At 44.2% G+C, this 16,660-nt stretch overlaps 2 protein-coding genes across 2 annotated transcripts in view; one reads left to right on the top strand and one right to left on the bottom strand.

Annotated features, from left to right (window-relative positions):
- The first annotated feature begins 632 nt into the window (after nucleotides 1-632).
- On the top strand, nucleotides 633-9,138 carry NOPCHAP1 (NOP protein chaperone 1). Its single transcript, XM_058741548.1, has 4 exons — nucleotides 633-805; nucleotides 2,648-2,734; nucleotides 4,929-5,065; nucleotides 7,029-9,138. The coding sequence occupies exons 1-4, from the start codon at nucleotides 694-696 to the stop codon at nucleotides 7,245-7,247; spliced, it is 555 nt and encodes a 184-aa protein (XP_058597531.1). The 5' UTR covers nucleotides 633-693; the 3' UTR covers nucleotides 7,248-9,138.
- Nucleotides 9,139-15,654: 6,516 nt separating this feature from the next.
- The window catches only part of ALDH1L2 (aldehyde dehydrogenase 1 family member L2), a 67,347-nt gene continuing 66,341 nt past the window's right edge, over nucleotides 15,655-16,660 (bottom strand). The window contains exon 23 of the mRNA XM_058741547.1: nucleotides 15,655-16,384. Coding sequence (XP_058597530.1) covers nucleotides 16,329-16,384 — 56 coding nt within the window. The 3' untranslated portion in view covers nucleotides 15,655-16,328. The remainder of the gene's footprint in view (nucleotides 16,385-16,660) is intronic.

Below are 16,660 nucleotides of genomic sequence, written 5' to 3'. Positions count from 1 at the left end.
CATTAACTATGTGCCTGACTCCAAGTGAGGCACTGGAAATATAAAGAAAGAAAAGTGCTGTCCTTCCCTGAATGATCTCCAGAGTAGATTTTAAATAGAAAGAGAGTGAAGTCAGCTTTTAAACTACATCAATCAGTGTTTTCAGTGCCTGCTGTCATTTCTCCCATAACTTTTTGTGCCCTACATTTTAGAATTTGGTTGTAATATAATGTTAAGTTGTTATTATGATAACAATAAGGGGGAGTTGCTCAACGAACAGTTTCAGCTTTGCAAGATGAAAAATTCTAGAGACCTTGTGCATAAACATGTAAATACAGGTAACACTTCTGAACTGTCCACTTAAAAATGGTTAAGATGCTAAATTTTATGTTGCCTATGTTTTTTTTTTAACCACAATATAAAAATAAAAGAACGAGAAGGACAGCCCCATGGTGCGCTGTTGTCCGGATCGTTTGACTAAAATCAACTTTTGCCAGCTGTTTTTCCAGTGATGGGACCTCAGAAGCCCCAACATTCCTTTTCCCACCACAGAAGTGGCCTCAGGGATCCGCCAGGTGTCGCCCTGGCCGCCGGCTGCCATAACCCCGCCCACTTCCTAGTTTCGTCCAATCGCGGCCTTGGCCCCGCCCCCTGCCCGAGCTTCTTTCCTGCATCCGGGTCTGGGTGGGCTGGCTCTCAAGTCTAGCGAGGGGCATGGAGGTACGCGAGGAGTCCCAGTCTGGAGCTTCTCCCTCTTCACCCCGGGACTGCTCGGGGATCTCGGTGTCTAAGGAACTGCTGACGGCGGGAAGCGGCGGCCGCGCAGGTGACGGGCGGGTGGCGTTGGCATGCAGTGCTCACGTGCGGCGGGGGGCGTGTGAGCCGGGGGGACAGGCTGACGGCCCCCTGCCCGAGCCCGGCACCCCCGAAGGGACGCCCAGGGGTGGCCACAGGGCTTCCGCGTGACCGCCACGGCACGGCTGGGGTTCGGAGGCCTCGGGGCGGCCACGCGGCCATGGGCCCAGAGAGGGTCTTAGGTTCTGCGGAGTAGTGGGCCCCCACCCTGCGGAGCGGCGCAGCAGGACACGTCCCCTAAGGGGGAGTGCTTGAGGAGGGCCTTAGGTTGGCTGTCCCGGGTCCCAGCAGCTGGCTGGTGGGGGGAGCAGGTGACTATTATGGATTAACCCCCGCACCCCCACCCCTCTGTGTTCTCAGAACCACCCCTTAGTGCCTTGCCTCTGTCTCGTAGAGGGACACTTGGTTCCAGGAAAGCTACATAGGATTGCAGACACCGTAGTGGAGTTTAAAAGCATGGATTCGAATCCCAACTCCACGCGTGATTAGCTGTGGAACTATAGGAAAGTTTACGTTCTGAACGCCCCAGTTTTCACATTTGGGAAATGGAGGTATTCTCAGTGGATATTAGCTTGAAGACATTCGGTGAGAACCCAGAGCATCCCAAAGTTATGATAAGAGCCAACGTTTAGGTAGTGCTTACTGTGACCCAGGAATTAATTAACTTGTTTAATCCTCACAAAAGCCTTGTGCAGAAGGTTCTGTTATCTCTATTTTATAAAGGTGAGAAACTGAGTCGCCGTGTATCATACAGATAAGTAACTTGCTGGAGATCTCTTGGCTGGAAAGTGGCAAAATTAGGATTTGAATGCAGTCAGTCTAGCTCCAGACTGATGGGATTCTTTATGCTAATCCCATTGTTAGACCTAAAGTAGTAATCAAAGAATATTTGTTAAGCTCTGCTTTGGGGGTGAACAGGAGTTTTGTACTTAAGTGAAGAGGTTTTCCAGTTGCTGGAAACAGGGGGATCAAAGCCTTGAGTTTTGAAAAACTCAGGCCCTGTCCTCTGACCTCTGATGGGCTGAAGAGTTGTTTGATTTGGCAAGTAGTCGTGAGGGGGCCGAAAAAGTGTATGGGGGTGGTGGGGGGACAACAAAAGGTTTTCAAAGGGCTCATTTGTCTAGGTTGGATATTTTTTTTTTTAATTTTCTTTTAATGTTTATTTACTTTTGAGAGAGAGAGAGACAGCGCGTGAGTTGGGGAGGGCCAGAGAGAGAGAGACAGAATCCGAAGGAGGCTCCAGGCTGTGAGCTGTCAGCCCAGAGCCCAACTCAGGGCTCAAACGCACGAACCAACCGAACCAACCGTGAGGTCATGACCTGAGCTGAAGTCAGATGTTTAACCGATTGAACCACTCAGGCGCCCCTAGGTTGGACATGTTTAATGAAGGTCCACTAACAAAGGCAGGTGTGCTTTATAAATAAAGGAATGCTCCAAGAGGTTAAATAATTTGCCCAATATAACCACTTCTGGCTCCACTTAACTATTATTGTGTCTGTACTGCTTCCTCTGTCCCTTTGTTGCAGAAACTCATTTGTCACTGATGGATTTCTGATCCACACAGGTGCAGGTTAGTTTGCACTTAATGCTTAGCATCGGTGACACATACAGATGTATGAGACAGGCCTAAGGAAGGGCAGCTGGGTGTTTGTAAAGAGGTAAAATGTTGCAATGGAACTTGGAGGGCCTCTTTTTCTAAAAATGTCTTGGAGAATGTGGAATGTTCAAGACTTGAGAGAGTGGTCATGACAAGTTCGCTGACGGGCTTCTATTTCCTTATGCTCTAGTAAATTCAGTGTTGGTGTGCTTTCAGGTATATGGGACAGGTTACTCATCAACCCCAAGCCTAATTGCAGAAAAACTTCCACTCTTCAAACAGTTCGGATAGAGAGGAGTCCCTGTAAGTATCTTTCCCTCTCTTTCTTTTACCCCTTTCTCTCTCCACAACTCTCTGTGATGTTAAATTTTGCCCATGTAAGCAGTAGAGGTCCACAGGGAACCCCAGCTATTGGACCCAAGCTCTTTGTCGTCGCCCTGGGACTGCTCAGGGGGTTTGGTGTCTAAACGAGTTGCTCACGGTGTATTCATTCCATCTGTAGAGTTCCATTTGAGTCTTTTTTATGTTTCTCATTTCTTTCCTTGTGATTAATTGTGGGGCTTTGTATGTATATGGCCTGATTTCACCCTCTGGCAGCCCTATTTTACAATTAAAGGCCATTTCTTTTTCCCCCTTTCTAAAAAAACAATTTTTTAAATGTTTATTTATTTTTGAGAGACACAGGGAGAGAGAGCATGAGCGGGGGAGGAGTAGAGAGAGAGAGAGGGAGACGCAGAATCCAAATCAGGCTCCAGGCTCTGAGCTGTCAGCACAGAGCCCACTGTGGGCTGTGAGATCATGACCTGAGCTGAAGGCGGACACTCAACCGACTGAGCCAGCCAGGCACTTCAATTCAAGGCCATTTCTTGACCTTTACCACCTTTTTCTTTTCATCTTCTGTACTCCAGACGTTTCAGTCATGTATTGTGTAGCTGTATCAGTGACTTAACAGGTTTTGAGAACTCATTATATGCACAGTTCTGTGCTGGGCTTCTTTTGAGAGCTAACGACATTAGACATACCTTGCTTATTGATTCCCCTGTACTTAGGATAATACAGTTATTACCCCTGTTTTACAGATGAGTAAATTGAGGTTTTGTTTATTTATTTATTTTGAGAGAGAGAGAATGCTCGCGTGCATGCGTGGGGAAGGGGCAAAGAGAGAGAGAGAGAGACAGAATATCCTAAGCAGGCTCCACGCAGTCGGCACAGAGGCTGTGAGATCATGACCTGAAATGAAATCAAGAGTTGAACATTTAACCAGTTGAGCCACCCAGGCACTCCTAAATTGAGGTATTGAATGGTTAAATTTAAATTTTTTGGGACACTTGTGGCTGCAGATGACTAAACTCCAACTCCTGATTGCCTTAAGCCAAAAAATCAGTTACGTTGACCAATTTGATTGTGGGACAGGGAGCAGTGATTTCAGGTACCTCTGCACCCAGGTGCTCGCTGTCATCCGGGGTCTCCTGCTCTAACTCTTAGCTCTGCTTCCCTAGGTGTTGGCTCACTCTAGAACAGGCCCTTCCTCACCATGGGGCAAGTTGCCCAGTTCATCAGCAGCTCAACCACTCATTTACTGACTCAGAAAGAAGGGCTCTCTTTCTCCACGGTTCAGGCTGAAGTTCCAGGGTGATCTCTTATGGGCCTGGCTAGATCACAGTGTCACCGTCTATGGTATTGCACCAAAGCATGGTGACCAATGTTGTGGAACATCTAGGCATGTATAGGGTAAGGCACAAGAGTGGCAAGGAATGACAGAGCTTAAAAGGAAGGTCAGGATTATGTTATCAGAAATAAGGGGAACATGTTGGGTAGGTGGAGACAACCACTACTTAGTTAACGTGCCGAAGGGAGTTCAGGTAGAAGGCGGAACTGGGACGCTGTGAATAACCTCATCAGCCTGAATGCAAAGCCTCAGAGCCTGGCTCGTTTAACTATTAAGTCATACTTTCTCCTTATGTAGTGACTATTGGTTGAATGCCAGCATTCTAGAAATGTGCAGTTCTGGGGATATATGAAAATGCTAATAAACATTGAGAAATATTCACTAACTTGTGTAGTCCTACTGCTTTAAGGATTCAGAAAAAGGTTAGAGGTTTTTAAAATGGAAGAAATTTGAGTTTTTTTTAAGTTATAACTGTTGTCGCTGTGATTACTTTAAAAATAGATTTTTTTTAAACATTTTATTTTTGAGAGACAGAGTGAGACAGAGCATGAGCAGGGGAGGGGCAGAGAGAGGGGGGAATCCCAGAATCCAATGCAGGCTCCAGGCTCCGAGCTGTCACCACAGAGCCTGATGCGGGGCTCGAACCCACAGACCGGGAGATCATAACTTGAGCTGAAGTCGGATGCCCAGCAGAGCCAACTGAGCCACCCAGGTGCCCCTGATTACTTTTCAAGTCAGAAGTGTTTTATAGGAAATTCTGGATTTTAAAATTTGAAGTGTGGCCAAAGACTAACATAAATATTGATACACTCTATTTTCTCTCCTTAGTGTTGGACCAAGTACAGACCTTTCTCCCACAGATGGCTCAGGCAAATGAAAAGCTAAGAAAAGAAATGGCAGCCGCACCCCCTGGGCATTTCAATATTGAAGATATTGATGGGAGTCTTGGAAAAGTTATACAAATGGTAGCTATGCTTTGTTTTCATTTCATCAAGTATGAAATTTACCGGTATGCCCCATCATCTACAAAAGAGAGGACTTTTCCATTTTAACTCCAAGTGTTATTTTCCTTCTTGCAAAGTCAGCTCATGCTTCCAGCACTGTGTGGGAACTCGGTCATTTTATGATTAGGGATCTTACAGACCAGTAAGCTTCCTTGGGTGGAGCTTAGAAATTTAGTAATAGAGAATCATAGGAGGGCTTTTAAGGTCAAATATTACATTTGTTATCTTGAAGCATTAATTTACTAAGTGTCCTAGTGGATTTTTTTTCCCATCCAAGGCCTGAAAGAAGTAATCACAGCCTGACTGATAGAAAATGCAAAAATGAATGTGTTTAATGCAATAACTGATTACCTAAGCCACATGCAAAATCCTCTCCATTTAGATTCACATCTTATTTCTGCCCCGGAGTTCCCTTTATAACACTTGTGTCTGGACAGAGCCGACACCGTTGTTGATGATAATATCCCATTCGGCAGCAGCTCTGCTCAGTGCTGCTTCCAGAATATTTCCCAGAGCCAGCCACTCTGTGTGACGGCTGCTGCTGCCACCCTCGGTCCACGGAATCGTGGTCTCCACCCTGGACTATTGCAGTGACTTCTCCACAGGCTCCCCTGCTTCTGCCCTTTCTTCCCTAGAATCTGTTCTTCACACTGTCTGTGGCTCACTTTCCCATCACATTTCTGATGAATTCAGAGTCCTTCCAGGGCCCGTGTGAGCGGCCTCCAGCTCTCCATCTGACTTCCCTCCCTCCTGGCCCCCTCTTGCCTGCGCTCCCGTTCATGCTCCTTGCTCCAGGCCTGTTCCCTCTGTGTAGAAGGCTCTTGCCCACACATCTGCAGCTTAACTCCCTCTACCTGTCATCAATTGTCCCCTCAACAAGAGGCTTTTCCCGATGGCCCATGAGTACCTTATCCTATCCTACTTTACTTTTGTTCACTTTCACTGCTCCACACTGTGCTTTACATGTAGGTGTTCATTGTCTTTCTTTCCCAACTAGACCAGAGGTCAGCAAATATTTTGTGTAAAGGACCAGCTAGTAAATACTTTTGCTTTGTGGACCGTACTGTCTCTTTGTGACTGCTCATTTCTGCCGCTTTAGCATGAAAGCAGCTGTAGACGATTATGTCACGAATAGGCAAATTTTATCAATGTTACTTACGGACACTGAAACTTGAATATCATATAATTTTTATGTTTTATGAAATATTATTTTTTAATTTTTTTTCCCTACCACTGGGGAAAAAAAAAACATTCTTAGCCCATGAGCTAAACAAAAACAGTTAGTGGGCTGGGTTTGGCCAACAGGCTATAACTTGCCAATCCCTGCTCAAAAACGTTAAGTTGCACAAAGGCAAGGATTTTGTTGCTGCTCTTGTGGAGTCTCTAGGACCTAGTGTGGTGCCTGGCTCATGTTAGTATTTGTTAATATTTGTGTTTTTTTTGTTTTGTTGGGGGTTTATGTTGTTGTTTTCTAGAGGGCACTCATGCGTGTGTGCATGAGCTGGGGAAGGTCAGAAGGAGAGAGAGAGACTCTCAAGTAGGCTCCATGCCCAGTGCAGAGCCCAAGACGGGACTCGAGCCTATGACTGTGAGGTCATGACCCGAGCCAAAATCAAGAGTGAGGCAGGCACTTAACTGACTGAGCCACCCAGGCACCTCGATTAATATTTGTTGAACGCCTATTGTTGAGTGTGTTCAGGGTATATAGAATCGGGTTGTGGGAGGATTTTTTAGACTTGTAGTAAATGTAAATCATTATGGTGGACTGTGGCAACTGAAAGAAAAAAAGTGCCATATTGCACTAAAAATATTTCTTGTCCTTTGTGCTTCAGTATTTGGGCCAAAAGTTGGTTCTTCCCAGGGTTGTTATCACAACTTTAGGCAACTGCCCTGGAATAAATTTCTCACGTGGTGCTTTTGGCAGGATGTGGCCTTGTTTGAGATGAATCAGTCCGATTCAAAAGAAGAGGACAGTTCGGAAGAGAGTTCGCAAGACAGCTCAGAGGACAGCTCAGACTCTGAGGAAGACGACACCGCCTCTTCAGAAGTCACCACAGACAACTTTAAACTTCCTCATTCAGAAGACGGAAAAGGCAAGATCGAGGTTTTGGACAGCCCTGCCAGTAAAAAAAGGAAAGAGTAAAATAAATGACCTTGGGAACAGGTGACATATGCCTGCTAATTCTGTGGAAAAAGAATGTGACTTGCTGGTTATTTTGCATTTCAGGTATCTGTGGTGCTTGTATGTGATATTAGATATTTTTTGTTTCTCAGAGAAACAGAAACTATCTTTTAAAGGCTGGAATAGTAGCATTTGGGGAATCTTCTAAGAGCAGACTGTATTTGATCTCATGCTAAAGAGATTCCCTTTAGAAAGCTTAGCTTGTCACTTGTATGGTGACAAGTGAATTTGCTGGCATTTCTTTCTTCTGCATAGACTTCGGAAATATCAAACTTATTTTAAAGTAAAAATACAAATCCTTTGTTTTTGTTTGAAATTCATTCTCTTGAATAACCCAATATAGGTTTTTTGGGATATTATAAAATCAGATTTATTTGTTACCATCACAGTGTGGGTTCAATAGGGGAGAATTTTTTTTTTTTTTAAGAGAAAGAAATTTTTTATAAAGATAAGAATTATTTATATGCAGCTGCCCTCAGGCATATCTACTTTCATTGAAAAAAAAAAAAAAAAAAAAAAAAACCACAAAAGTCCTTTGCAGTTTGAGCTGGGAATCTGGTGCTGTGTGGTTTCATCATTGTTGGTGACTCTGCAGCCTGAACTCAGTGCAGGTAGAATTTACTGGTTGGAAAAAATCATGATTTTTTGTTTTTTGGGTTTTTTTGTTTTTCCTTTTTTTCCATAGGCAAATTTTTTTGTTTGAGCTATTAAAACTATTCTACACAGTTGCCCACAGTTTAAAACCTGTCAGGTGTAGAAAATAGGGGCATCACAGAAAAAACAGGGTATGGGTCACAAAGAGCTATAAGCTATATATACAACTAGTTTTCCCCCTTTCAAAGGTCAAAATGATCCTATGGTGGCATCGCCTTTCTGCCTCATCCTTGACCTTATTCAATCTCAGATCTCATGGGACTGGCTTTGCTCAGGATATAGGCCTGAGAATTTAAAGGACTGTCTCCAAGTGGGCTAAGCTGATGGCATTTGTGCCCTAGAGTTTTAGGTCTCTCTTTTAACTTTTAACTATTTGTTCCTACTCCTCACATCATTGTCTTGTAAATACTCTGAAGATGATTCTCAAGGTTCTTCCTGGTATTTCCCATTGGAAATTGGAACCAGCTCTTCTGGGCTGTGTCTCACTAAATGTACGAAGAGACGAATGGATCTGGAAATGAGACTCCTCAGCTAGAAAGGTTATTGTGCTATATTCTGTAGCACCAAACACAACACTGACGGATTACTGGTGTAAATATTCAAAGATTGTCTCCTGCTGGCTAATATATTATGCTACATCGTGGAAAGAATTGCATTTATCTGGTTCACTACTTAGCATGGTGCATGGTACAGAATAGGCATGAATAATGTTACCAAATCAATGGATGGATGAGGGCATATGGGAAATTACAAGCCATGGAAGGCTGCTCCTGGCAGGGGGATATGAAGGTGTAACTTCACAGGAAATACAGCTTCACAACAGAAATATGCCGAGTGATCAGTGAGAGACCAGTCAGTCTAGAAATACATGCTAGTGTGTAGAATGTGAATATTCCCTCCTGCCATGGCTGTCTCGTGTATTACAGCGAGCCTCCCTATACAGTGAGGGAAGTCAACTAAACTCAGGTCCTCTGGACATGCTCATGACATAGTAGAAAAAAGAAAACCATGAAAATTTAATTTATGATAAAGATGTCATTTTAAGTGAGTGTAAACTGGGTGAATTATTTAGTGTACAATGTCAGAACCGGCTGTTTCAAAAAAGGTTAGATCTTAGCCTCACACTGTGTGCTAAGATAAATTATATGTGGATTAAAGATTTGAATAGAAATAAAATTATAAGGGTTCCATACTAAAATATGGGTGAATATTTAATAGTGAAATAGTTTTTATTTCTTTTTTCAGGAAGCAGGAGTCAAAACCTTTTTGTTTCTGTTTTTGTTTTTTCTTAAGCAGAACGTCAAAGTCTGAAATCACAAAGGAAAAGAGCAGAAAACTCATCCACATAAATACTAAAAACCAGGAGGTAGTACAGACATTTTAAAGGCAAGGGGCAAATTGGGGAAAATATTTGCAATATAAGAAAGAGTGAGCATCAATCTATAAAGGGCTCTTACAAAATAGAAAAAGGACTAATACCTTAATAACAAAAAGGCCAAAGTACATAAAGAATTCACAGAAAAAAAGAATGTTTCAAGCCACATATCAAAAAACACAGAGAAACCAAGATTGTATTCTTCACTTTCCAAATCAGCAGATGGGACAATAATAGGTAATAATACTTCCTGAGCCCTTTCTGTGTCACCCACTAGCGTGTTTCATACTCCAGTCACCACCACTCGAGTATATACAAAAACGTATTTGAGTTGCACGTTTAACATCCGTGCACTTTGCCGTATGCATGTTATCCCTTAATTAAAAAGCCGTTTTGTTTGTCAGCAGTTTGCCTTTCAGTCTGTTGGAAAGTAAATCACTGTTGGGCTTTGGTTGGTCCGACCTGTGCTCTGTCTGCCAGACGCTAGTGTGAGATGTGGCAGCCGTTCGGGCAGTGTTTCTATTGCTGCTAAGGCTGGTGAGATGGTCTCCCTGTTCTTGGAATACCATCCCTCTGTGGCTCTGGACAGTTACAAATGTGAAAATCAGCTGTGATGGCCTTTGAAGCAGAAATTTCATTCTGAACGGATCTCCCACCTACTCTCACAGTATTTTAATTGTCCATGAAATATGGTACTTCTAAGGAATGCCTGCCTTACAAAGTAGCTCGTGGATTTATGGTTTCCGTATCCACTACTCTGGTAGGGAAAGACCGGAGAAGTTGGGTCTTATTTTCACTTGTATTTCCCTCAGTGCCTAGCATAGGGCCTTTCACTTGATGGAAATGTACAGTAAATGTTCATTAAACTACGCTTTTTCTCTTTCTGTAAGTAAAGTAATTCATCTATGCTTAAGATGAATAGCATCGTGGTTCTCGATCCAGAAGAAACAAGACAGGGTAAACAGGACTGGTGGATTTTCCAAAGAGTTTAACGCTGGAATTTTTGTGGTTGGCTCCCCACTGCCTGGTCGTGGGAAACCGTTGCCCGCGACTGGTTTGGAAATGAGCACGTGACACGGACCTGCCCAATGAGCAAAGCCGTGTTAGTAAACTTTTGGAACAGAAAGTATTTTTCCTCCCGAAAAAGGAGGCACATAAAGACGTGAGAGGATTGGGTATTTTACGACTGGATAGGATTCCTGAGAGTCCTGTCTGGTGTCCACAAACTCTTGAGCCTGTACATCAAGCACTGCAAGAGAAACAAAGGACGTCACGGACTCACTGCATTAAATAACTGCAGATGGAACTTCGCTAGGTTTTGTTTTGTGACACAGTTTCCTAATTGTGGAAAAAAAAAAAAAAAAAACACACCACCACCTTAGGAGCTCATTCTGCTTACGTCCACTTCACAGATGAGGAAAGTGACCCGGAGCTGCGACGTATCTTTCCTAAGGCCTCGTAGTAGGTAACTGTTAGAGCAGGTTTAGTTCAGCCTGTCGCACCTGGCCGCTGTGGGCCCCGTAGTCCTCTGCCACAAGCACAGACTCCAAAGCTATCCGGACCAGACCTCAGCCCGGCCACTTCCCTCACTTTCCCCATCTGCAACATGGGGGTAACGGTCCCCTTTTTTTGCTAAGAAATGAATGCGTTGATACACAGCACGTGTTTAGAACAGTGCTCAGAAAATGTGAGGTATTATGATGCTATAGGAATAATGCACAGTGGTGGCAAGAATGTGGGGGAAACTGTTAGGAACTTATCCTAACCAACAGATTTGTTCATAAATTTCTGCATGAGATTTATTGCAAATTTTAAAATAGCAAAAACCAACCATGTCCAACATGTGTCTAAATGTCCACCAATGGAGAACAAATGAATTAAAGCCACTCAACATGTGAAGAAGCATGTTTATTGACACAGAAAGATGAAAAAAAAAAAAAGCAGGTAACAAAGTTATGTGCCATATTATACTAATTCTGTAAAATATATTTTCATGGAAAAAGTCTGACACAGTCTCAATTATCCGTGGTTATTTCTGTGTGGGAAGTTTATGGTTGAATCTTCCCTTCCCGTTTGATGTAATTTTACATAGTTAGGTATTATTTAATCATTTTAAAAATCCACTTGGGTATCATTTGCATTAACAGTGATGATAATCACCCCCCATCCACCACGTCTCATTTAGTCTCCTAATGGTCTCCTTTAGTCCAGGTCGCCCTCGACAGCTTTCACTTCCCTGGAGGGCAGGCATAGGGGATCCAGTCTGGTTTTGCAGCCTGTTTCTAGCCACTTCCACAACAGCTCTTGCGGATGGCGACCAATGTTTGGTGTTTGCTGCCGTGCCCTACGCAGGCCCTGATTCCGGCTTTGGCATGAAGAGCCATCCAGCTTGGTTAAGACCAGCAACTTCACTGCTTCGAGTACCTGTTCTACCAGTGAATAGCTGTGTGATTTGGGCAGGTTACTTAACCTCTTTCACTTGAAGGCAAATATTTACTGAGCTCCTTCCTTCTATGTATTCGGCATTGCAGATGCAGCATGGAACAAAAGAAGCACCTGTTTGTGAAGCTCACATTCTAAGGGGGAGAGATTGATGGTAAATAAATGCATGCCAGGCTGTGACAAGCGCTATGAAAAGGCAGGGTAAGAAGACTAGTGACAGGGCAGATGAGGTATGAGTGTGAGGACGGACACACGTGCTAGAAGATCCATCTCTAGTGAGATGGGATTGGAGGTGAGACACGAAGTGAGGCAGTCAGCCAGGAGGTTGTACGTCGGCAAAGAGAGTTGCAGGAAAAGGCAGTCGTGTGCCGGCACTGGCTTCCGCCTGCTCTGACTGCACGCATCTCTGTAGCTTGAAATCAGCTTTGATGAGAGCATTTATACCCAGAAGTTAGCCAATGCTCCGAGAATTTCCCCGGAGGACCATTGGGTAAATATGTGCCAGCACACCACCGGGAAGAGGAACGGTAAGTGCAAGGGCCCTGGGGCAAGAGCTTGATTCGCTTCAGGAACGAACGTCAAGGCAGCTGGGGTGACTAGACAGAACAGGAGGGAACTTCATAGGAGATGAAGTCAGAGGTGACAAGGAGCAAGATGGATAGGACTTCGCAGGCCCCAGTGAGTACACTGGACTTGATTCTATTCGAATCGCAAGGTTTGGGCGGAGGAGTGACAGCATCTGATTTAGACTTAGAGCAGTTACACAAGGAGGCATGAGGAAGACCAGCTGCGGGACCTGAGCAGTCACCAGCATCCGTGATGAGGACGGCTCCGTAGCCGTGGAGCCAGTAAGAAGAGAACCTCGACGGACTCATTTTTCTCAGACGCGAAGATTAAATCAGATAGCATTTACAAAGTGCTTAGCGCCGCGTGTGGCCCACAGGAGGCCCTCCATAAATGACAGCTGCAGTTTCCGTGGCCAAAAGTAAAGGCCAATCCTGGGGGTGGGGAAGGGGTGCTCATACCTAGCTAGGGTGGCAGATGGTTTCAGCACCAAGGGTAAGCACTGTGTTCCTCACAAGGGAGAGCACAGCGGAGAGACCCTTAAACCGAGCTGGGGGTAGGAAGGCGCAGAGGGTGCGTGAGCAAAGGGGGACTGCTTTAGCAAAGGCGTGTGGAAGAGGATTAGAAGGGCCTAGAGTGTCCACACCTCCCCACGCAGGTGACAGATCACAGCTTTATCCTTCAGTTTAGCCAAATAAACCACGATCTGAAAGAATAGTGATAATCTTCTTAAAAAGTTTTTTTTGGGGGGCGCCTGGGTGGCTCAGTCGGTTGAGCGTCCGACTTCGGCCCAGGTCATGATCTCGCGGTCTGTGACTTCAAGTCCTGCGTCAGGCTCTGTGCTGACAGCTCAGAGCCTGGAGCCTGCTTCGGATTCTGTGTCTCCCTCTCTGCCCCTCCCCCACTCATGCTGTCTCTCTCTCTCTCTCTCTCTCTGTCAAAAATAAATCAACGTTAAAAAAATTTTTTAAATTTTTTTTTAAGTAATCTCTATGCCCAACATAGGGCTCGAACTCACAAGACCCTGAGATCAAGAGACCTCTGCCTACAGAGCCAGCCAGGGGTCCAGAAGAGTGAAAATCTAATTATTCCCTGTGTTAATTAAATCGCCTGGTAGGCTGTGGGTCATTCTGTTCCAGTTCGAATTCACTGGAATTCCATGCAGGCTTTGATTCTGATCAGCAGTCAGATATCAAAACAAGCCGGTAGGAACTTTAGCACTCGCTGTGGCAGAAGGCTTTGCGCATCTCTCCAAGCACGGGCTGGAGGAGATCTGCGCATCCCTTGAAGATATTTGCAGGGGTGCGCGTGGGAATTTGGGCAGTAGAAGTAGGACAGAGGGGCTCCACAGCTTTTATCAGATTCTCAAAGAGGTGTGTGGCCCAAAGAAGATCAAAAACACTGCTACTGAGATTAATAGGGAGAAACATCAGTCCAGAAGAAACAGTCCAAAAGTCCAGGATTTTGTTTGCCATTTTTTCTGTTATTAAAATATTTGATAAAGTGATATTTTAGTTCACGTGAAGTCAGTTAAAACACTGTATTTAAAGGTAGTTCCTCTGTGGGCACCTGCGTGGCTCAGCCGGTTAAGTGTCTGACTTCGGCTCAGGTCATGACCTCACAGTTCATGGGTTTGAGTCCCACGGTGGGCTCTGGGCTGACAGCTCAGAGCCTGGAGCCTGCTTCGGATTCTATACCTCCCTGTCTCTTTCTGCCCCTCCCCAACTCACACTCTCTCTCTCTCTCTCTCTCTTAAAAATAAACCTTAAAATATTTTTTTAAGTGGTTCCTTTCTAATAGGGTATTATGTTAAGTGAAATAAGTCAGTCAGAGAAAGACAAATATCATATGATTTCACTCATATGTGGAATTTAAAAAACACAACAGATGAACATAAGGGAAGGAAAAATAAGATAAAAACAGAGAGGGAGGCAAACCATGAGAGACTCTTAAATACAGAGAAGAATCTGAGGGCTCCTGGAGGGGACGTGGGTGGGTGGGGGGCTAAATGGGTGATGGGCATTAAGGAGGGCACTTTTGGGATGAGCACTGGGTGTCATATGTAAGAGATGAATCACCGGGTTCTACTCCTGAAACCAAGACTATACTGTATGTTAACTGACTTGAATTTAAATAACACTTTTTAAAAAAGTGATTCCTTTCTAATAAGGCTTTTGTCATTTTATTCAAATATGAACTGTCAGTTTAGACTCAGAATATTCCTACCAATTTAGAGTTTCACCTGTGTCAAGCTCTGATGGTAAATGAGCTATTGTATAATAAAACACGCTTATAGGCAAAATATGCTCTATTGATCATGGCAGGATCACTCCTGGTATTCTTCCCTTTGGATGTTTTCTGTCTCGGATTTGGTTTGTTGATTGGTTCCTTACATTCCCTTTATGTTAAGCTGCTGACTCTCCAAAGTACCAAGTATTAACTAAGGGCTCCTTCGAATCCAGAGACAGGAATGTTCACTGAAATTTTATAAAAGGAGGAGTAACAGAAGTTAATTTCTCCGACCATCTTCCAGCGACACTGTGATTCAGGAACTCACCTTCCAGTCACATGTGGATGGTGATAATTTGCTCACCGAATATTTTTGTCTGACAACGGTCAATCTAGTGAGTCCTGCATGGATTATAAGAATTCCCATTTCTCAGGCACCGACTATGGTCCAAACACCTTGTCGGGTGCGTTCTGCATCATACCATTCTATTGGCTCCTTCCAGCACCTAATGAGATAGAGACCTTGTCCCCATTTTATAGACACCAAGGCTCTGAGATATTAGGTTACGAACTTGCCCGAGATCACACAGTCAGCGATCACACAGAAGATCCGGTAGGTAGAGAAGCGGAAAACGAGATGTCCTAGGAAGAACGAATGAGCTGCAGAAAGAAAGACAGTCCTTTTCCTCGGACCATTGCCGGTTTTCATTACAGGGCGTTTTTCCGGTGCTGCTACGTCAAGCACTGGGTCAGAACAGTGGCGTACAGGAATCAGTGACTCCTGAAAGGGGTGGTAGGAAAATTAATTCATCTGGTTAGTTTACCTCAATATATTTTTAAAATAGTGATGGGGGGACAAAGTTAACTTCTCTTGAGAACCATGAACAAAGCACAGTGCAAGGTACTTATATTATTGCGTTGACTCCTCAAAATAAGGCTCCTGAGGAAGGCATTACTAGCATTACTATCTATCCCCGTTTGACAGATCAGGAAACTGAGGCTCAGAGAAGTTGTGTAGGTTTCCTCAAGTCACATGGCAGGATGGTATTACATGGGCCAAGATCAGTCTCCAAAGGCTACTATATTCTATGTCATGCTGTAAAATTCACTTTTTAAAAGCTATTTATTAGCATTTAAGCTATTTGGAGCCAGAGATAATGTCATTCAATTCTGTCTACTGCTCACAACATTACATAGTACCCCATTCCTAGAAGAACTGTTTGTGGGTTCGTTACCCATCACAGTGGGTTGAAAAATAGAACATCAAAAGGCACAAAGATGTATCTTATTTCCAAATATGAAAAAAAAATTCATTTCACATTCCTTATAGGATATACTGTTCCATGAGAGCAAAATTATAGAAAACCCTTTTAACAGCCCCATAGGTATAGTTTGGAGGTTAAAATCTGCACATTATTATGCAAAGTTTCCCCCAAAATGCGCCTCGTGTAGTACAACCGGCTGATACTGGCATTTTTCAAGATGAACAACGGCTAGATTAGTTGGGGAGAAAAAGCAGCTTGGCGGTCTATAAATACATGTGAGATACAACATAGTCAAAACCCAACAACTGCAAATCATTTGAAAGTATAAAAGGTGCAGTAGAAAACACTCAGGCACGGGTGTAAATGCTTAGACGTGTGGTCTGACCCCCTTGGCGGTCCACCTGTGGATTTTTCAACTCGCGGCTCCTCCTTCAGCACATCCAGGCTCCTCAAGTGTGTCGAGAGAGTTGAGGAGTGAGGCTGTCTGCAGGGGGTTCCCGACGACAGCTCTCTCTAGTATTCCAGCGTCACAGTCTTGGTTTTGAGGTATTCGTTTAGAGCTTCCTCACCTAGGGAAGAGACAAGCAGTTCCTGAGCATTGTTCGTAAGTGGATGTGATGTCACCAGAATTTTGGACACAGGTGTAGGTGCATCGATCACCGAGCAGCTAGAATGTGGCCGGAGCCAGGTCTTATCAAACTGTAAAGTGCATGTGAGTCACCTGGAGACCTTGTGAAACGGCAGTGCAAGCCCTGAGATTATGCATTCCTAACCATCACCTGATGGTGCAGATGCTCGCGTCCACGGACCACACCTTGAGGAGGAGGGGCTTAGCCCACCTATCA

The sequence above is a fragment of the Neofelis nebulosa genome, chromosome 8 (genome assembly GCF_028018385.1).
Source record: "Neofelis nebulosa isolate mNeoNeb1 chromosome 8, mNeoNeb1.pri, whole genome shotgun sequence".
Taxonomy (NCBI): Eukaryota; Metazoa; Chordata; class Mammalia; order Carnivora; family Felidae; genus Neofelis; species Neofelis nebulosa.
The sequence above is the reverse complement of the archived record's forward strand: the minus strand, read 5'-3'. Positions and strand labels throughout refer to the sequence as shown.

What these genes read in the sequence shown, in the direction of transcription:
- NOPCHAP1 (XM_058741548.1), top strand. Translation starts at nt 694, where the DNA reads ATGGAGGTACGCGAGGAGTCCCAGTCTGGAGCTTCTCCCTCTTCACCC. An exon ending in GGGAAGCGGCGGCCGCGCAG is followed by an intron (nt 806 to 2,647) that starts GTGACGGGCGGG and finishes GTGTGCTTTCAG; the next exon opens with GTATATGGGACAGGTTACTC. An exon ending in TTGGAAAAGTTATACAAATG is followed by an intron (nt 5,066 to 7,028) that starts GTAGCTATGCTT and finishes TGCTTTTGGCAG; the next exon opens with GATGTGGCCTTGTTTGAGAT.